The sequence below is a fragment of the Portunus trituberculatus genome, chromosome 44 (genome assembly GCF_017591435.1).
Source record: "Portunus trituberculatus isolate SZX2019 chromosome 44, ASM1759143v1, whole genome shotgun sequence".
NCBI classification, from domain to species: domain Eukaryota; kingdom Metazoa; phylum Arthropoda; class Malacostraca; order Decapoda; family Portunidae; genus Portunus; species Portunus trituberculatus.
The window spans coordinates 19,791,326-19,811,325 of NC_059298.1; the positions used below are offsets into that span (position 1 = coordinate 19,791,326).

General features: G+C 44.5%; 1 protein-coding gene across 7 annotated transcripts in view; it reads left to right on the forward strand.

Moving 5' to 3' along the window:
- LOC123518990 (SKI family transcriptional corepressor 1 homolog-B-like) overlaps window positions 1-20,000 on the forward strand; it is a 60,987-nt gene that overhangs the window by 13,922 nt on the left and 27,065 nt on the right. For 3 of the 7 annotated variants that reach the window (XM_045280095.1, XM_045280097.1, XM_045280096.1), the window contains 6 exons: window positions 11,192-11,312; window positions 13,731-13,832; window positions 14,170-14,294; window positions 14,379-14,525; window positions 14,652-14,907; window positions 15,143-16,108. In XM_045280095.1, coding sequence (XP_045136030.1) covers window positions 11,205-11,312; window positions 13,731-13,832; window positions 14,170-14,294; window positions 14,379-14,525; window positions 14,652-14,907; window positions 15,143-16,108 — 1,704 coding nt within the window. In that variant the 5' untranslated portion in view covers window positions 11,192-11,204. The remainder of the gene's footprint in view (window positions 1-11,191; window positions 11,313-13,730; window positions 13,833-14,169; window positions 14,295-14,378; window positions 14,526-14,651; window positions 14,908-15,142; window positions 16,109-20,000) is intronic. The other 4 variants (XM_045280101.1, XM_045280099.1, XM_045280100.1 and 1 more) reach the window with 4 other exon arrangements.

The window sequence follows — 20,000 nt, forward strand, 5'->3', positions numbered from 1 at the left end:
ACTTAAGCTTTGGATTTAGCAGTGTCCTACCTTAGCGAGTGACGACCGGGGGACCTTGGGGGAGACACGCCTTCGTTCACATTCTGTGCTGACGAGCGGCGGGGTAATGAAGCGGACAGCGACTAGAGCAAAATAACGTGATCATATGGTCAGTAGGCCGAGGGGAATTACCATGATAAAACGTGGAGGGAAGGAGAGAAGGGATGGCTGAGAGGGCGGAGGTGGAGGAGGAGAGAGAGAGAGAGAGAGAGAGAGAGAGAGAGAGAGAGAGAGAGAGAGAGAGAGAGGACAGTAGGGAAGGTTGAAAGAGGAAGAGGTGCAGAAGAGAGATAATGGCATTGAGAAGAGGGAAGAAAAGCAGTGCGAGGGGGAAAGAGAGCCAATAGGGAAATACAATTAATGCAGGAAAATACTCTGCCTATATTGGGTGCATTTCCATGTTTCTGGCAGAATGGCGACCGTAAGTGGCATAGATTTGTTCTCCTCTCATGTTTCCTGAATGCAGGGAAGGTAATGAGCGAACTCCAAGGATGCTCAAATAGGAATACTAAACACGGAGGGAAGAGACAGCGACTTAATTTGTATGAGAAATTTCCTTGCCTTGTACGTTGTTCTTGAAAGTGACGATACAAGTGAGGGTGTATGGAGGTTGACTCTCTCTCTCTCTCTCTCTCTCTCTCTCTCTCTCTCTCTCTCTCTCTCTCTCTCTCTCTCTCTCTCTCTCTCTCTCACACACACACACACACACACACACACACACACACACACACACAAACACACAAACACACACACAATTAGCACGCTCGACTCACACTCGAGAGGGTCCGGGTTCAAGTCCCGGAGGCGGTGAGGCAAATTAGCAAGCCTCTTAATGTGTAGTCCCTGTTCACCTAGCAGTAAATAGGTACGGGATGTAACTCGAGGGGTTGTGGCCTCGCTTTCCCGGTGTGTGGAGTGTGTTGTGGTCTCAGTCCTATCCGAAGATCGGTCTATGAGCTCTGAGCTCGCTCCGTAATTGGGAAGACTGGCTGAGTGACCAGCAGGCGATCGAGGTGAATTACACACACACACACACACACACACACACACACACTGACAAGCGGTAGCCTTAGTTCATCATTCCTGACGAAGACTTGCCGCCTTAAGTGAAAAATCGAATTTGTTGCCTCTGCGTTGATTAGCCGCTGCCTGGCCGTTCACGGAGCGCGGAGTGGAGGGGCGCTGAGCTGAGTGGGGACGTGGCAGGCTGTGAAAACGTGAAGGTGTAAGCGTCTTACATACAATGGTTAATGATACCCGGAAACAGAAAACACCATTGGCATCTTGAATTACTTTGATGAAGTTAGATTAAAACAGGATCTTTATTTTTCTTGCCAGTTTGGAGGATAGAGTTCTACAGCTATGAAAGACAGAATTTTCAATACAAGTATAAAGTTGGCCAGGAAATGAATGCTATTTAATTTAATTTACTTATGGCGTATCGCTCTCAAAAGTTTATCTATTAATAACCAATGAAAAGATTTTTAATTTAGTGTAGGGTATGTAATGAGTTATCTGTTACGATGACGAAAGGAGCTATTGATTGATTGACTGAGTAATTGACTGTCTGACTTAAGCACCGCAACAACGGGTTTACAAGGTGCCGACCAGGAGGAGGTGGGATGGAGGACGAGGTGACTGATGCTCGCCGCACCGCCATGAACTGACGGACAATCGCCAGCGACTCCCTTTCCTTTCCAGAGTTGCGGTTCTCTTCGTCCGAGAATCCGAAGCACCACAACGCAGTCTTTGTTCCCGCCGTAATCTAATAACGTATTCCGAGCGTTGCCTGGATCCGCCATTAATATTGCAGCCAAGTTTACAATACCGGTTTTTTTCTTTCACTTTCTCTTTTCTGGAACTAGAAATTCATTCTTTTCCATGTTGAGGATCTTTTGTGGCCGCGGACTGTGTTAATGCCTATTTCTTATTTTATTTGCATAAGTTTTACGTTGAAAAATGTATTCCCAAATATTGCGAATATCCTTTGCGCCTGTCAATTTGAATAACGCGATGAAAAATGCACTTGCGTCGTGTTTTGGGGGAAGACTTTTTTATTCCTCTTAATACAGCCACTACTTCTATATCTAATAAAGCAAGCGGCCGCGGCTACGTACCTGTAGCCTAATATCATCACACGTAACACTGAGTCATGTGGATTTCCAAGCTCACCTGGGAATTAATTGACTTAGTTCACTTAATTTGCTGAATCCATTTTTCCTACGAAATTGATTAGCCAATATGAATTCAGTAAAAAAGTCTGTTATGCAAATGCCTCAGTACGCGAGCAGTGGGCCTGGCAAGGCGGCCAGCGACGGAGGCGGTGGCGGCGGCAGCAGCAGCGGCGGTGGTGCTGGAAAGGAACGAAGTCAGGTGGTGAAAGCAATGATGGCTGTGGTGAAAGGAGCAGGAATAATGTTTGCGATAGTGGCACATGCAGTAGTGGTGCTGATGGTGGTGGTGGTGGTGGTGGTGGTTGTAGTGATGGTAGTTAATGGTGGTGGCGATGGTGGTGGTGGGTAGTTTTGTTTGATAATGTAGATGATAGTGGTCAACTATAATGAGTGTGTAAACACGTTACTCCCGTTGAAAGAGAGAGAGAGAGAGAGAGAGAGAGAGAGAGAGAGAGAGAGAGAGAGAGAGAAATTTAATCAGATCCTGTTGGCAAATAATCGGCAAAGAATATCACAAAATATCTTGCACTTGCGGATATCGTGTATATATGTCGCTTGGAGGAAGACACAGAGAAGCACAATCACTTCATCCTTGTACGTAAATTAAACTTATATTACTTTGATGGTTCTGACGCTGCATGCAGTACACGAACACGGCAATGATATGGCTTATTCCGAGGGCTTTATGTAACGTTCTCATAGTTTCCTCATATCTCAGGTGCTTCTCTAACTTTCATCACGTGTGCGGACAAAGAATGGCAGTACACAGTGACTATCAAGTAATATATGTTTAGAGAATCGTGTTTGATTTGCACTGGCAGCGTCATTCCATTGTGAGCCTCGCCATACATGTGATAAGCTTGATGTCATGGTCAGTGCTCACTCAGTAGCTAATTCAGTGTGTTTTACCTACTGACCTTGATGGCCACATGATATTAATTCTCATCGCAATACCGCTGCTGTCAGGACACGGATGCTGTTATAATTAATGTATATATTGTGGATTTAACTCGCGCCTCACAACTCCCACGTTCTGTCATTGTCGTGTGTGGTGTTCATGACGCGGGTGGAAGTCGCTGTGAGGGAATTGAGTGCCTTGTGTGAGCAGGTCGCGGCGGCTCTCGTCACGCTCCGGAGAAGAGGGAAGTCTCTTCCGTTGCCTACGTCCTTCTTACACAAAGACAAGGAGTAAAATCAAAGAATAATTATGTAAATCACATTATGCAAAGTTTTTTTTCAAGTTTTGCGAGTGTGGAGAGCATGGTGGATGAAATATTGTCAGTTACTAGAACAAGGAAGATCCAGAATCCAAGGATCAGCAAAAGTAAGTAAAAAATAATGTTTCTCTCGCAACTGCCGAGAAAGATTCATCCTGCGTCCTTTTTCCCAAGAGTTCGTCGTCGGATTTTCCCAAAATCGGCAAAGCGTCTGCGGACGGAAGAATCCCCTTCTAAATTAAAAAAAGGAACCGTGGTACGAGGGTATTAGATTAACACGCCTTGGTTAACCCCACGCAGATTAGCTGAGTTCCAATCAGTATGCTAATCAGGAGTAATGTGATTGTGATGCGACTGTGATTGTGATTGTGTTGACACTCACAGACAGGAGCTGGAGTGAAGGGCTACTGGCGCGGAAGTGACAGTGGAGCAGGAGGAGGAGGAGGAGATGTGACGGGGAGGAGAGAGAGAGAGAGAGAGAGAGAGAGAGAGAGAGAGAGAGAGAGAGAGAGAGAGAGAGAGAGAGAGAGAGAGAGAGAGAGAGAGAGAGAGAGAGAGAGAGAGGTTGGCTCAGAAGAGGGACTGAGACCAGATGAGGAGGGAAAGTGATCAAGAGGAGGGATGAGAGTGAGGCAGGAAGGAGAGGAAGATCGAGACTCGGAGGCAGAATCTATCAGCGGGAATAACTTTGCTATATATTTTGCTTCGTATCCCAAAGAAAAGGAAGACGGCGACTCATAACTTTCAATTGTCACGCTAATACATATTGATTATTGGAGGAAAAAAAAAATTAAGAAAACTCCAATAAAAAAGTATATATTTTTACGTCGCATCGGAGGTCAGATGATCGAAGAATGGCATTTATCCTTATAAGAAAGTCTTCGCTGCCACTGCAAGACGATACAAGGCGGGAGAAGTATGCCGGGGAGGGAGCTGGAGGGGAAGATGTGGAAGGGGAGGGGCTGGAGGGAGGAAGGAGGCGTGTGCAGCGGAGCGGGTGGCGGGTAATCCTGTTCGAGTGAATTAATTAAGTTGGTGGTTTATCCGTCCCCCAGAAGGGCCGGCCACCGCGTTAACCCGGCCAGCACTAACTAATGAACTCCTCACTGTCTCTCGCCCGCCCTCGCCGCCTTCGCGCCTCGCACAAACTTAGGTGAAGATCCACATCACCTCAATCTCGTCGAGAAGAATGGGCGCCTCAGTGTGCCGGAACTCGCAAACTGGGATCGAAATCGTAGTCTAACTAAACTCTGAGACGCACAAGACGTCTGTGATTGGCTAGGAAGTTCGGTGTGTGGATGCTGGTGGACCAATCAGCTGCCAGATGCGTGTAAGCAAACTGGAGTCCGCCGCGGACGAAAATGCAGCTGAAATGTGTCAGGTTTGGGCGGGAGTCGCCTTGTTACTAACGCGGCGCCTCCCAGGGGGCCCAAACTGATTAACTCTCTCCAATTGTTCCCAGCGTAATTACTTGCAATTTAATTAAGACAATTAAAAGTAATTAATTGAATTCTACGGCGGCTGTGATAGGCAAATAATGAGTTGCACTGAGCCGGAAATCCCTCGGGAAGGCGGGGAGTAATGGAGAATTAATTAAAAGCAATTTGTTGCAAACCCTTGATATTCATGGTATGCATGGCTTTGAATAGGTCAGAAAGACGCCCGCCCTCCACCCTTAACAAGAATTAATTCCTGGCTTAATCTATTGTAGGTGAAACAGGAGCGTGAGAGTCCATCGGGACCTGGTGCTCGCCGCCTTACACCTTGACTCTCACCTGCCCTTGAGCACTGCGATTACCCTTGCCTCGGTGCGCCCGCGGTCACATGCAGCTTTGTCTACCGCGATAGGGTGTGTATGTGCAACTCTTCCTGATCCTTATATCATACACACACACACACACACACACACACACACACACACACACACACACACACACACACACACACACACACACACACACACACACACACATCACCTGTCCTTCAGTGCCTCAAGACTACGTACGGACCACCTGGAACAGTATTGATTCGACCTAAAGATATTATGGACGACTGGGTGCGCCGGCGGTGATGGCAGCGGGGGCGTGGGCAGCGATGTTGGTGGTGATGGAGGTCGTGGTGACTGTCCTGGTGGTGGTTGTGGTTGCACGTACGAGTACAGTTAAAACATTGCAATTGGTGGGTTTTCTGAGGCCAGGCAAGTGACTTTCCATGCAAGTCACCACATAGTCATTGCTTTTGTCTCGGTTACATTGAGTATTCATGGTCCGCGAGTCTCTACATCTTGAGGTGGTGTGCCGCGTAAATATGAAGAGAAAATCCAGGGAAGTGAAGGTAAATGAAAGCTTTGTGTGCATAGGAGTAATACTTGCCTTAGCTCATGAGAATTTAACAAGCAAACATATTGAGTCTCTCTCTCTCTCTCTCTCTCTCTCTCTCTCTCTCTCTCTCTCTCTCTCTCTCTCTCTCTCTCTCTCTCTCTCTCTCTCTCTCTCTCTCTCTCTCTCTCTCTCTCTCTCTCTCTCTCTCTCTCTAAATACCGCAGGATTACTCTCCATACGAGGTAAATCTCCTTCTATAATGGATTTTGTGAAAGCGATTTAAGCAAGAAGAAACCGTGGAATTAAGCCTTTTCAACGGAGGAGGATAATCACTCTAAGCTATATTGCATGTCCATTAAGGTGAAAGTTGGAATTAATCGTGAGCCAGAGACATCGGCTTGGATAATTAATGTGGGGTTGGAACCCGTGGGACCTTAGGGTAAATGAACAGCGTGCTAGATTCTTTTTTATCAGTTTTCTTTTATATATTTGTGGGTTTTCCTTTATTAGCATTATCTTTTTTTTCATAATTTGTTTTTTTATACATTTTCTTTATGTCGATTGTCTAATGGAGTCTCTCTCTCTCTCTCTCTCTCTCTCTCTCTCTCTCTCTCTCTCTCTCTCTCTCTCTCTCTCTCTCTCTCTCTCTCTGAAAATTGTTTTACTTTGTTTTCGTATTATCTAATTATTTATATGTGTATTTTTGTTCCAAATAACGTGGTTGTTATAACAATTTCGCAGAGTCTTCTTCTGGACTGACCCACATGGACACACACACACACACACACACACACACACACACACACACACACATTTTTCTTTTCTTCATGTCGGTTGTCTACTAGGTTTTCTCTCTCTCTCTCTCTCTCTCTCTCTCTCTCTCTCTCTCTCTCTCTCTCTCTCTCTCTCTCTCTCTCTCTCTCTCTCTCTCTCTCTCTCTCTCTCTCTCTCTCTCTCTCTCTCTCTCTCTCTCTCTCTCTCTCTCTCTCTCTCTCTCTCTCTCTCTCTCTCTCTCTCTCTCTCTCTCTCTCTCTCTCTCTCTCTCTCTCTCTCTCTCTCTCTCTCTCTCTCTCTCTCTCTCTTTCTCTCTCTCTGAATCACACAAGCACACATCATATTTTGATTTGACAGAATAAGCTTTGGTCGCCATGTCGCCTCAGTCCTTCAACCTGTTTATTATCACTGCGTAGCACTGGCCAAGTGCTGGGGACAGTCACATCCTGGGACGAGATGAGTGACTTTGTACGTGTGTGCCCACTTCCCCTTCGTAATGAGGTTAAGATTGTGGCTAAAACCTCATAGCTCTAGTTCATTTTTTTTTTTTCATGGGTTGAGTGTGGTCTTCAGAAACACAACCTGCCCTTCTCTTCTGCGTCACAGTGGCCACTTTCCTTCCGTTCCTCTACAGAAGTGTTGTTTCCTCGTCTTCACACACTCTTAAATTTCTTTCACTCCTCCATGAGCCACACTCGTCCCTCACTCCTTTTTCAACATCTTACTTTTCTCCTTTCCCCATCTCGTTCTTTCCTTTTCCTCACATCTTTTCTCAGCAAACTTCCTTTTCTCCTCCTCCTCCTCCTCCTCCTCCTCCTCCTCCTCCTCCTCCTCCTCCTCCTCCTCCTCCTCTTCATCATCCTTCTCTTTTCCTCCTCCTCCTCCTCCTCCTCCTCCTCCTCCTCCTCCTTCTTCTTCTTCGTTTCCAACGTTCCCTGTCCCCCTTTCCTCCCCTTGAAGCGCCTCCCGTCCCTCCCCTCCTAGTTCAATGAAGCAAACAAACTCCACAACAACGCTATTGACAGATGCAATTTTTGCTGACTCCTTAATCCATATTTTCGCTGCCCTGGGAAATTAAAAAAGAACCAACGTCTAATCCCACGTAAAATAATTTACCTCCAACTTTTTCAATTAACGTTATCGGATTGTGTGTTGGAATAAGGAGTGGTGCGTCTGCAGACTTGAAATAATGCCGATGCTGCTGAGGCGGCGCTCCGGGGCGGCGCCGCGGCGGCTCCCTCGCTCCTGCTGGGCCTCTCCGTTATCCCCTCTCACGTACACTAGGGTCTTTCTTAACCCGTAACACATCTAGGCCTGTTTCTTTCTCCTTCCGTAATAGTCATACGTAATAGTTAACGTAACTGGTATACAACACTGGAGGCGAATATCGACTTATACTCGTACGATTTGGTTATATTCTCCTTACTTGTTTCTTTATAAGGAAAACAAAATAGTGTTTTTTATCTCTCATTCTCTTCTCCCAATCTTGCTGTACTAACACTTAGTCACGATTATTATTGTTATTCATTTTTTTATTTACAAACACGAAGAAAAATAAAATAAATCGACTTTGCAGCTGAAGAAATTAAAAGTAAGGAACGCGTGATTCAAGAAATGTTGACACTGAATTAAAAGAAGAGGGAGGAGAGGAATGAAGTAAAAAAATAATGAAATAAAATAATGAAATTTTGAGAGAAGGAGAGTGAACAGAGAGGACAATGGTGAGGTGAGTGACGCATGGCTGGCACGAGTATATAAAACGGAGAGGCAACGCCCTCGCCATTACTGGGATGTGTTAAACATTACTGTATCATCGGAGATGTTATCGCTTTCATTATCGTGAGTCCTCGCCGCACCCGAGGCAGGACCAGGTGAAGGATTACGGACGCTAAGTGAATTAAGAATGGCAAGGGACACATGTATCATCCGTGTGTCTTATATGAAAGGTGCTTAGAGACCAAATCATCTTATCTCTATATTAATGCACAGTTGTGCAGTGAATTATCGACAAGTGCTCTTTTTTTATTACTGATATTTTGGGATCATTAGCGTATAACTGCGTAGCGTACTTATGGTTATTTAAGACATAAGGGACGAACACCGAATGCAAATGCAAATTCTTAAAAAATAATAATTGTGGTCCCGCTAGTTGTTTTCCGTCTTCCCCCAACCACTCACCTTCAAAAACAAGAATTCAATACAAGTAACCTTATACTAGTGGACGAAAAAACTACAATGTTCCTTATAATACCAGTAAGTATTCTGACGCCACATTATTAAGATAAGAAAAGTAAAAGTAAAGAAAATAAATATCTTTGGAATCTAATCTTTGTAAGCGTAGTTGAAAAGGAAGGAAAAGACATTTTAAATGTGTACTTAGGTGGCGAGTCAGTGCTCAGTCTCTCCATAAAAAAAAATATATGCGTTATAGGAAGGAAAGAACAATGAGGAGGAAACACTGTAGTTCAGGCTATCAGATAAACTCATTCTCTTTCACACACAAGGGACAGTCACCCATAGGAGTTTGTTAAAAAATGCTGCAATATTCCAATCCAAGAAGCCAGAAAAAGAATGGACTGTCTAATAACATAGCTCTGAGGGACGGCTATTAGAGGCGATTGAAATGAAATGAGGAATTTTTAGATTAGTGAAGTGAGAAGTACTTACCCAGTAGGCTTTGAGGTGTATCCAGCCCGCTATACTAGTGGAAGCTGGACTCCTTTCTGCCTGGGGATTTATATCTTCACACTAGTCATTTCCTGTTAAAAATATGCAATCTCTTGTGGGCTCACATAGTCCAGCTTGACCATCGTGTCAGCAAATATAAAACAAAAACAACATAGTGAAGTGAGCCACGAGCAGCGACTTTAGTGTTAAGAAAGACTTGGAGCAGCGAAATGGATCAGTAGCATTTGAGTGAAGAGTACAGAAACATACGGAACATTGAGTGGATCATTGACAATAGAACAGAGTCAAGGAACACGTGGAAAGATGAAATGAATCTTTAAGAGCAAAATAACAAAACGAAAGCTGCAGAAGTTTTCATGTCTATACGTGACAATCTCTTTCTAAAACATGTGTACTGTACCTATTTCTCCTATCACTTCTTTACATAAAATTTGTCTAAACTTCTAAAGCTCCTTAATCCTCAGCTGTAGCAGGGTAATGAAGAGTCAAGGATCACGTGAAGCAGTGAAGTAGGTCAGTAGTGGCGCAGTAAGGAGTGTAAACATTACGTACATCAATATTGAAGGTGGAGTGAAAATTTCCTGCTTTACTCCATCAAGAAACATCACACACAAACCGATAAATAGTTAAAAAAACAGGAATTAGTAAATAAAAACTGCCCTACATTTTGAGTTGAGCAGCATCGTAATGAGAAAAAATACGCAAGAAAAAAAAAACACTCATTATTGTCATGAAAACAGATCCGTCCATTGAATCCATAATGCAAAAGGATGATGGCAAAAAAGCACGAAATGATAATAATATACCAAATCACTACGCTCGTCAGCCTTGTTAGAGCGGCTTACCCCTCGCCACCTTCCCATTGGTCGTCATCCCCGCGGCTGTGACCTCACCCCGGAAAACACGGATAATAACAATATTTTATAAATCACACGCGCTATAAAACACCAAGTTAATCAGAATTCCCCTGAGTGTGCAGAAACAGAAACCTCCTCGCTAAATTGGATATTATTGAATATTCGTATAATCCACCGGCCGAGCGAGCGAGCGAGCGAACGAGAGAGCGGTGGATGGGCGGGCAGGTGGGTGGATGGGCGGGTGGTCTGTGGGATGAGGGCGACTGCTGCCTGGATTGTGTTTTCACCCGTCAGCGATGAGGGTGTGTGTGTGTGTGTGTGTGTGTGTGTGTGTGTGTGTGTACATTTCGCTTGCATCCATTTGTGTTTATATTTATGTTCTTTATTAGTATATCAAAAGTCGCGCGAACTCACACACACACACACACACACACACACACACACACACACACTGTGAGTACTTACCAATGACTCAAGCCTAACGTCACCTTCTGCATTAGGAAGAGAAGTATCGACAGACACTAAGTAGAATTATGAATATATAAAATAAGGATTCTTCGTTTAATTGTACTTCTTGAACTCACCTGAACCTCACTTTTATCTAAGCAATACTTGTGGCCTTAACATTTCCAGTTAAACCTTATTCCTTTAGTTTACGTGGAATAGCACTAAACTTCCTCATGAAATATCTTTGGTACCATGATAGATATTTTCATTGCTACATAAGATGAAAAGCTGTCACTAAACTCAAGGTTTCATAAAGAGAACGTACACGTGTGACCGCGACGCATAAGGAAAAAGATACATAACAGACAATACATACGAACACAATCATGAGACGGCAAAGGGAACTGCAGGATGAATGAACTTTTGATATATGGGCTGCGGTGGACCAGGAACGTGAAGAAGAAACGACAGAGAGGATTATTATAGAATTACTGGCACATACAGGTAGAGAGTGCAAGAGATCGCAGGAGAAGGAAGAAGTAAACTAAAGCTTATCTCCAGATGTATATAAACAGAGCGGCAGACGGTGTGAGGAGCATTGTATAACTGAACGTGTCGAGAAAAATCACAAGAAGGGCACAGGAAGGGTACATGAAGCCTTTTATGTGTTGCAGGACCACGTGCACCATGGAGGGAGTAGAGCACCGCATCACCTCACCCCTCACCCAGTCAGTGCCCCTTGCGCCGCCTTGCCTTGAGCAGCAGGAGCCCCACCTCTCCAAGAGCAACAATCAGGTATGTTCACTTGGTCTCTATCGGTTTGTATATATATATATGTATCACTGTGTCTCTCTCTCTCTCTCTCTCTCTCTCTCTCTCTCTCTCTCTCTCTCTCTCTCTCTCTCTCTCTCTCTCTCTCTCTCTCTCTCTCTCTGAAGCGGTGTTTCGTTATACAGAGCAAGGAAGAATGCTAGGCATACGTGAGATAGACACACAAACCCGGAGGCCTAAAAATGATACTGAGAGCGGCAGAGGAAAAGAGAAGTGGGAGGCGAGGAAGAAGAATAAGGAGTCTAGTATTCTTCTAAGAAGCGAGGATCTGGAGGGCTGGCGAGGGAAGGGGAGGAGCAAAGGCGGGGTCAGTGCGAGTGGGTCATAGAAATTTGTGTGAAGTAAGAGTGGCGGGGAGGCTGAGTGGGCTGAGGCGTCCCCACGGACAGTGAGTGGGTCAACAGGACGCCTCCTCTGCTCACCGCTTGCCTTTGCCTTCTGACCCGTAGCCTAATCCCACTTACAGTCTAGCCGACTCTTAGGGCGGCCGCAGGTAAGATCAAAGGCGGGCTGTCGAGGGTCTTTGTGAGCCAGTGAATAACACGGGCGGCTTGAATACACCAAAGAGACATTCTTAATGACGGCAGTGCGGGTGAGCCTCCTCCCCGGCAGCTTAAGTGGAACAGGAGCGGCGCCTCACACTGCCCACTTAGCGGCCACTCTTTCTTCCTCTCCACACGTTTAAGAAATGAGCCGTGAGAGGATTTAGATGTGAATAGTGTTAATCTGTCCCGTCTTTATTCACCTCACTCGCCAAGTAATAGTTTCCATTCAACCAACGCGCGTCCTTCACACCAAGATAGTTTTCTTACTCAAGTGTGGGAATTACGCTTATTCATCATAAACTTTGTATTATGTTAGTCAATGCTTGAAATGTGTGTGTGTGTGTGTGTGTGTGTGTGTGTGTGTGTGTGTGTGTGTGTGTGTGTGTGTGTGTGTGTGTGTGTGTTTGGTCTTACTTTCTATAAATAATGTCTTGAAAGTCTTCAAGAAAAAACGATGGGGTTCATCTTGAAACGAATGTGCTTGTCCTCTTCTTCCTCTTCCTTCTGATCTTCATCCTTTTGCTTTTTTTCTGCATCCTCCTAGTCTTATTCGTTTGTTCACTCTTCATGCTCCTACTCTTCCATCTCTCCTCTAATCCTTTTCCTTTGCTTGTTTTTTTTCCCGCTACTCCTCCTCCTCTTCCTCCTCCTCCTCCTCCTCCTCCTCCTCCGTCAGTGTGATAGGCGAGAAGTTCCCGGGGCAGCGTAAATGCAGGAGGAGGAGGAGGAGGAGGAGGAGGCAGGTTTTCTTTACAAAAGTCAGGGGCGAGGCGGGACCGGCGTAAAAAACGTCTACATAAGAGCCAGGCAAGCGTGGCCTCCTCACGCCGGGGTATTTACACGTGGCGCCGTTGTGAGGACGAGAAAGTCAACATTCAGATTTCCCGCGCGTTTGAATTTGAATCTCCCGCGCGATTACATCAAAGGCGCCCAGGTCAAAGGGTGGCAATTAGTGAAGATTTCTTGTTGAGGTGCGTGTGGGGTATTATGGTGCGTTGTTTGTCCTCCAGCCTCCGTACCTCCTCCTCCTCCTCCTCCTCCTCTTTCTCATCCTCCTCCTCCCTTCTACTCCCTTCACCTGCTCCCTTCTCCTCTTCTTCCTCCTCCGTACTCTCGTGCTTCTATTCCTCCTCCTCTTTGTTCAATCATATGTTTCCTTCGTTTTTCCCTGTTCCCTTCTCTCTCTCTCTCTCTCTCTCTCTCTCTCTCTCTCTCTCTCTCTCTCTCTCTCTCTCTCTCTCTCTCTCTCTCTCTCTCTCTCTCTCTCTCTCTCTCTCTCTCTCTCTCTATATATATATATATATATATATATATATATATATATATATATATATATATATATATATATATATATATATATATATATATATATATATATATAATGTATTATTATCATATGTAGATATTATTATCATATGTAGCTATACCGTGTGAGTGTGAATGTGTGTGTGTGTGTGTGTGTGTGTGTGTGTGTGTGTGTGTGTGTGTGTGTGTGTCTGTGTCTGTCTATGACACAGTGGATCGTGGCTTTGGTTTGATATATTTTTTCCCTCTCTCTCCGTCTTTCTCCTTCTTCGCCTCATCTCCCTTCATTACTCCGCCTTTCCTACCTTGTTCCTCTCTTTCTTTGTCTCATTTTCAACTTGCTGTCTCTTTTCTTCCCTTCCTCTTTCACTATTTCCTTCCTTCCTTCTTTTCCCCTTCCCCGCCTTTTCAACTTTTTTTCCCTTTTCTTCCTATACTCTTTCATTCTTTCCTTCCGTCGCTTTTGCCCCTATCTCCGCCTTCGTGCACTGTTCATCCCTTCTTCTACCACTCCCTTCTTCCTCCCTTCAAGCAGGTATCGACGGTCACGCTGTACGGAGTCCCTATCGTGTCCCTCAACATAGACAACGTGGAGAGGCTATGTTTGGCTCAGATTTCCAACACCCTGCTGAAGGTGAGGTGCTCTCCTGCCTTTATACATCTCTAGTCTTTTCTCACGTGTGTCTTCACCTAGTAATTAAGGAATTCTCAAGTAAATTTGCAAGGATTTATAGGATTGTTGACATTTGATTATCTTATGGAATTCTGTGTAATCATAAGTTGTGATATTTTGGTATTAGTGAGTTAAAGTACTATTATGATGGAAAAACACTGCAAATTATTTTTTTCTATATCTGAGCCAAAGTATCTTGCTTCATTGCCACGATGCATTAGGACTGGTAGTTATGACGAAGTTGCATCGGTTTGCCCTCCCAGTGTCAGTGATCAGTCCCTCCCCTGTGTACTTCAAGCAGGATTTTAGCTACAACGAGATCCACAACCGACGCGTGGCTCTGGGCATCACCTGCGTCCAGTGCACCCCCGTCCAGCTGGAGATCTTGCGCCGCGCTGGGGCGATGCCGATCTCCTCCAGAAGGTAAGCTGTGCTCGAAATCTTATATAAGTTATTTCTATGTTTGTTGTGAAAATTCCTTCTCTAACGGTTGTTCTCACTGGACAGGTGTGGGATGATCACGAAGCGAGAAGCTGAACGGCTGTGCAAGTCCTTCTTGGGTGACAACACACCCCCGAAACTCCCGGAAAACTTTGCTTTCGATGTGATTCATGAATGTGCGTGGGGATGCCGCGGCTCCTTTGTCCCCTCCAGGTGGGGTGTTGATGCCGTTGCTATTGCTGCTGTCTCTGAATATTGCATGTGTGGTTTTGTTTATGATTTTGCTTTCTATTAAGATTTATTCATTTATTTGTCAAATATTCTTTTATTTTCCGTCAGATACAATTCCTCGCGGGCCAAGTGTATCAAGTGTTTGTACTGCGCCATGTTCTACAGCCCAAACAAATTCGTTTTCCACTCACATCGCCTCGCTGACAGCAAGTATGTGCAACCCGACGCTGCTAACTTCAACTCCTGGCGACGACACATCCGCTTAGACGGGGACCCGCCCATCGAGGTGGTGCACGCCTGGGAGGACGTAAAGGCAATGTTCAACGGAGGCACCAGGAAGCGTCTGATGGCCGCCAACTCACAGGTAGGCACGGCTAATGCCTTGGTGTTGATTGGGGGGTTCAAAAGAGCGGCAGCGAAACTAACGACAAGTAGTATGTGCTTATCAGGAGTTACCAAAAAAATTAGAAGGAACAACAAGTTACGATCTTAGTTTGCTGAATTATGTTGTGAGTGAACGGGACGATGTTTTGAAGAGGTGCAGCCACACGCCATTGTGTGGCGCTCCCTTCCCAGTAATCAACTTTTGCCTCTGGCAGCGGCGTGTTTTTCCTCAGGGTCACAGTTCCCGTGTCAAGTCTCCGAGGCTTGAGGCGCCCCTCACCAAACCCCCGACGTTCGCGCCGCCTGCTCTGAAGGCCGTGGGAGCTGATCTCTCCTACCCACCACCTTACCTAGCACCCCTGCCTCCTCCTTACCCTGCCCACCATAAAGACGCCCACCAAACCTTCGTCGACTACCTGTGGGGATCCAGGACATCCATTCCACCTCTTGGGTTGCCGTACCCTCTAGCGGCCTGGCCCAGACGTCCACTACCAAGCTTTCCTCCTCTACCACTATCCGACCCCAGACCAGACCCTGCTGCAGATCCAAGGCCCCCTGATTCCGAACCGCCAGTGCTTCGCCCCGCACACCTGTCAGCCTTCACGCCAGTGGCCCGAGCGTCACCAACACCAACTGTCAGCGCTAGCAGGGACTCGGGGGCTCCGCTGCCTGACTCAAGCCGACACTCAGACGACGAGACCGTCGATATAGAAGCCACAGACGACGACACAGACTATCACGGTGATGGTTACAAGAGTAACACCTACAAACAAAATTGTTACAAGGGTAACAACAACAAACTCGACGGTTACAAGCCCAGCTCGACCAAACAGCAGAGTGTGGAAGGCAGCCATTACAAGAGGGATGGGTACAAGGCCGAAGACTTCCCAAACGACGAGGCGGGCGACGATCACGCACCTGGCGAGGCAGAGGTGGAGGAGACCGCCGCGACCTCCCACGCGCGGCATGAGGATCGGAGCCACAGAGACGAAAAGGGGCAGAAGGAGGAGCGAGCACGCAGGGAGGAGCCGAGCGCGAGGGAGGAGCGGGGCCTGAGAGAGGACTCCGCCCACGCCCCTCACTCCCACGGCCGAGGAAACAGCCCCGTCCCCAGCGCCAGCACCAACGGTGGCTGCGGCAGCGGTGGCGGCGGCATGGAACCCCCACGCGGCGCTCTGGAGGTGAGTGTTCTCTGTGCAATCTTAGTGCATCCTTCCCCACAGCACGTGATAGCAACGGTGATAATGTTGTGCTAATTGATCACAATAGCGATATAAAAGTTATAATGATGCCGATAATTAAAAACAACATTGTCATAATTGTTATTTCTATTATTATTTATATTATTATGATCGTTATTATTATTATTATTATTATTATTATTATTATTATTATTATTATTATTATTATTATTATTATTATTATTATTATTATTATCATTATTGTTATTATTATTATCATTATTATTTATTCCACTGTTATTGGCATATTATTATTATTATTATTATTATTGTTATTAATATTATTATTATTATCATCAGCATCATCATTATGTTAATAATTATTATGATTACTTTTATTATCATTATTATTATTACTATTATTATTATTATTATTATTATTATTATTATTATTATTATTATTATTACCATTATTATTATTATTATTATTATTATTATTATTATTATTATTATTATTATTATTATTATTATTATTATTATTATTATTATTATTATTATTATTATTATTATTATTATTATTATTATTATTATTATTATTATTATTATTATTATTATTATTATTATTATTATTATTATTATTATTATTGTTATTATTATATCATTATTATAATTATTATTATTATTATTAATATTATTATTATTATCATTATTATTACTATCATTATTATATTGTTTTATTATTATTATCATTATTATTATTATTATTATTATTATTATTATTATTATTATTATTATTATTATTATTATTATTATCATTATTATTATGATCATTATTATTACTATTATCATTATTATATTGTTATTATTATTATTATTATTATTATTATTATTATTATTATTATTATTATTATCATTATTATTATTATTATTATTATTATTATTATTATTATTATTATTATTATTATTATTATTATTATTATTATTATTATTATCATTATTATCATTATTATTTTTATTATCATAATCAATATTATTGTTGTTGTTATTATCATCATTACCATCTTCATCTGTATCACCATCATAATTACCATCACCATTCTCCTCTTCCTACTGTCAGTCGTACAGGTATTATTGTGATATCATCAAGAGTACACTCGAAGTACAGTATAAGTTGTATATATACAAGGTATTCGTTCGATTGGTCTGCGCCTCCACCTACTGCAATACCTACTCATAAAGTTGCGTGTGGGAAAAGTCACCACAGCGGGCACGCAAATCAAACAAGGTTGCGTGATCTGCCCCATAACCACACAAGAGGAGGCGCACGCCGCTTAACCGCCCGCCGCCCTCACCTCCGGCGGGAGTGTGTTTGCCGCGTGAGGTGCAAGGAGGGATGGAAGAGGGTAAGCTGGCAAGGAAGTGGGAATAACCCTCTCAACCCCCTCCTTGCTAAGTCCCGCCATTACCTGGATTCCTTACGTAAATTTCAGGCGTGCGGTAATGGTTTTTGGGAATAAATATTGTGCGCGGCATGTGTGGTGTAAGTGGTGCAGCACGCCGAGGGGAGTGACGCTCGTAATCAATGGTCAAGAAAGGCTTTAATGTGTGTGTGTGTGTGTGTGTGTGTGTGTGTGTGTGTGTGTGTGTGTGTGTGTGTGTCGCAGGCCATTCCTCCCATTACAGAATTCAACTTTCCTATGCAAATGAACGCCCGAGCGTAATGCATAAGGGAGTGGCACTATAATCAATGATCAAGAATGTTTACCTGCGCGATGCCTAACTCGCTGTGTCTCGTAGCTTGCTACCGACCTTCCCGCGATAATGTAACCTGTTGTGCACATAAAGGAAATCGCCGGTAAACAGAATTACACATGCTGCCACGGAGAATACAGGATCATTACGGAAGAAGTATTGACTTCCAGCATTATAGCGACGCTCGCACCACAGCGGCACACTCATAAAATTGCTAATTATCATTATTTGTGAAACACTTAAGGCTGTCTTGCTTCCTAAGCGGCGTAGAGTCTCTGCTTGAACGCCTCCAGCTACTCCTGGCCTCCCTGAAACGATCACTTCCGGGAGGCGAGAACTCGAGAACCAGACGCCACCCCAGTTCCCAGAGCGCTGGTTATCGCCTCGACTTGATCAACAGTTTAGCGGCGCGAGGTGTGTCAACAGTACAGGAGGGAAGGTAGAGTAGAGATGGCAGACGCCTACCACCATCCATCAAGTCACGGCGTGGCCACCGCAACTTTGTTGACTCTCCTTCACGCTCCTCTCGACGCCTCGCTAGCTTATTTGTGCAGTATTTGATCTGTGTAGTCATTGTAATCCATTACCGGCCGTCCCACAATACCGTTGCTCTCATAGATTGTGCGTAGTATGTCTCCTGTCTACCGTCCTCAGAGGATCTTTGGCGCAATTCAAATTTACTGAACGATCAAAGCTCCTTGAAAATTGGCCACACCGATAGCTGCTTCGATCCTCTTACATTAGAGGCCATTTTTTGTGTTTTTCGGTGTAAATTTGAACATAAAATATGAGTTCCATTCCCCAGAACAGCACGCAGGAAGTTAATGTTACGCTGAAAACACACGGCACTTAACATGCACACAAAAAAAATTCCAAGTCAAATATTTCAATATGGATAGGCGAGTGAGTAATTAAATAACCCAGATAATTCTTTTCTATGACTACAAGAACTAGCTGATGGCTTTGAGAGGCGGAAAGAACAAATAAGGTGGCGATCGACCACCCACCGCCAGCACAACACACGAGGTTTCGCCGTGAAATGTGATTACAAGTAATTGAGGGAAGTGGTGGACCCGCCTCCATGGTAAACACATTGCCGCTCTCCCTCCCACTTAATTGTTCGCTCCCTCTCGCCTACTCGCTTCTCCCCTACAATTATCTAAGCTTTTCTTCGAGTAGTATAACTGCAGCTCCTTGTCTTACCATGACCAATACCACTACCACTGCCACCACCACCACCACCTCCTCCTCCTCCTCCTCCTCCTCCTCCTCCTCCTCCTCCTCCTCCTCCTCCTCCTCCTCCTTTTCCACTTAAGTTCGGTAGCAGTCAGGTCTTGAGTAACAGCGTGCAAGCATTGTATCACGTGATCCTCTTGCACAGCCACGTCAGGAGTCAGGGCGAAAATCAGCTATTAGAGCAATTAACCTGCGGGCGGACACCTGCTATTAGTCCGTGGTTGTGCAGCGGAAGCCATTACGCATTATTGAGGGGCTAAATATTTAAATTAATCTGCTAAGAGTGTCAGGGAGTAGTAGAGGGACAGAGAGGGAGTAAGTGAGGGAGAGGAGTGGGTAGAGGGAACGTTTAATGCAATACACAAACGCGACGTAATGAATCCTCGTTACTTTGATGTATGATGACGCACGGTCGTTAGAATTAGCATAACTACACCAGCAACCCTGCCGGCACTACTAGGTAACTGCAGTGTATGTACTGTGCTTGCCTGTGTGTGTGCATCAGATAAGAGAGAGAGAGAGAGAGAGAGAGAGAGACGATGATACCAACAATGACAAAAACAATAATGATAGAAAACACGAATGACGGAAAAGTGTTGAAAGGAAAGGAAGAAACTATAGCGTTAGATGTAAAGATGAACGGAAGAAAGAATAGAATGGAGGAGAAGGAGGAGGAAGAAGAGAATGAAGGAAAAGAAGAATAGGAGAAGGAGGAAAAGACCTAGCAAGGAAGGAATCATTTGTCTCCAACCTGACGTCTCCTGCCACCACTACCTCCTCCTCCTCCTCCTCCTCCTCCTCCTCCTCCTCCTCCTCCTCCTCCTCCTCCTCCTCCTCCTCCTCCTCCTCCTCCTGGGCTTTTGGCAGTGGCTGTTTTCTGTACCAGGAAGCCTCCTGGAGCTGC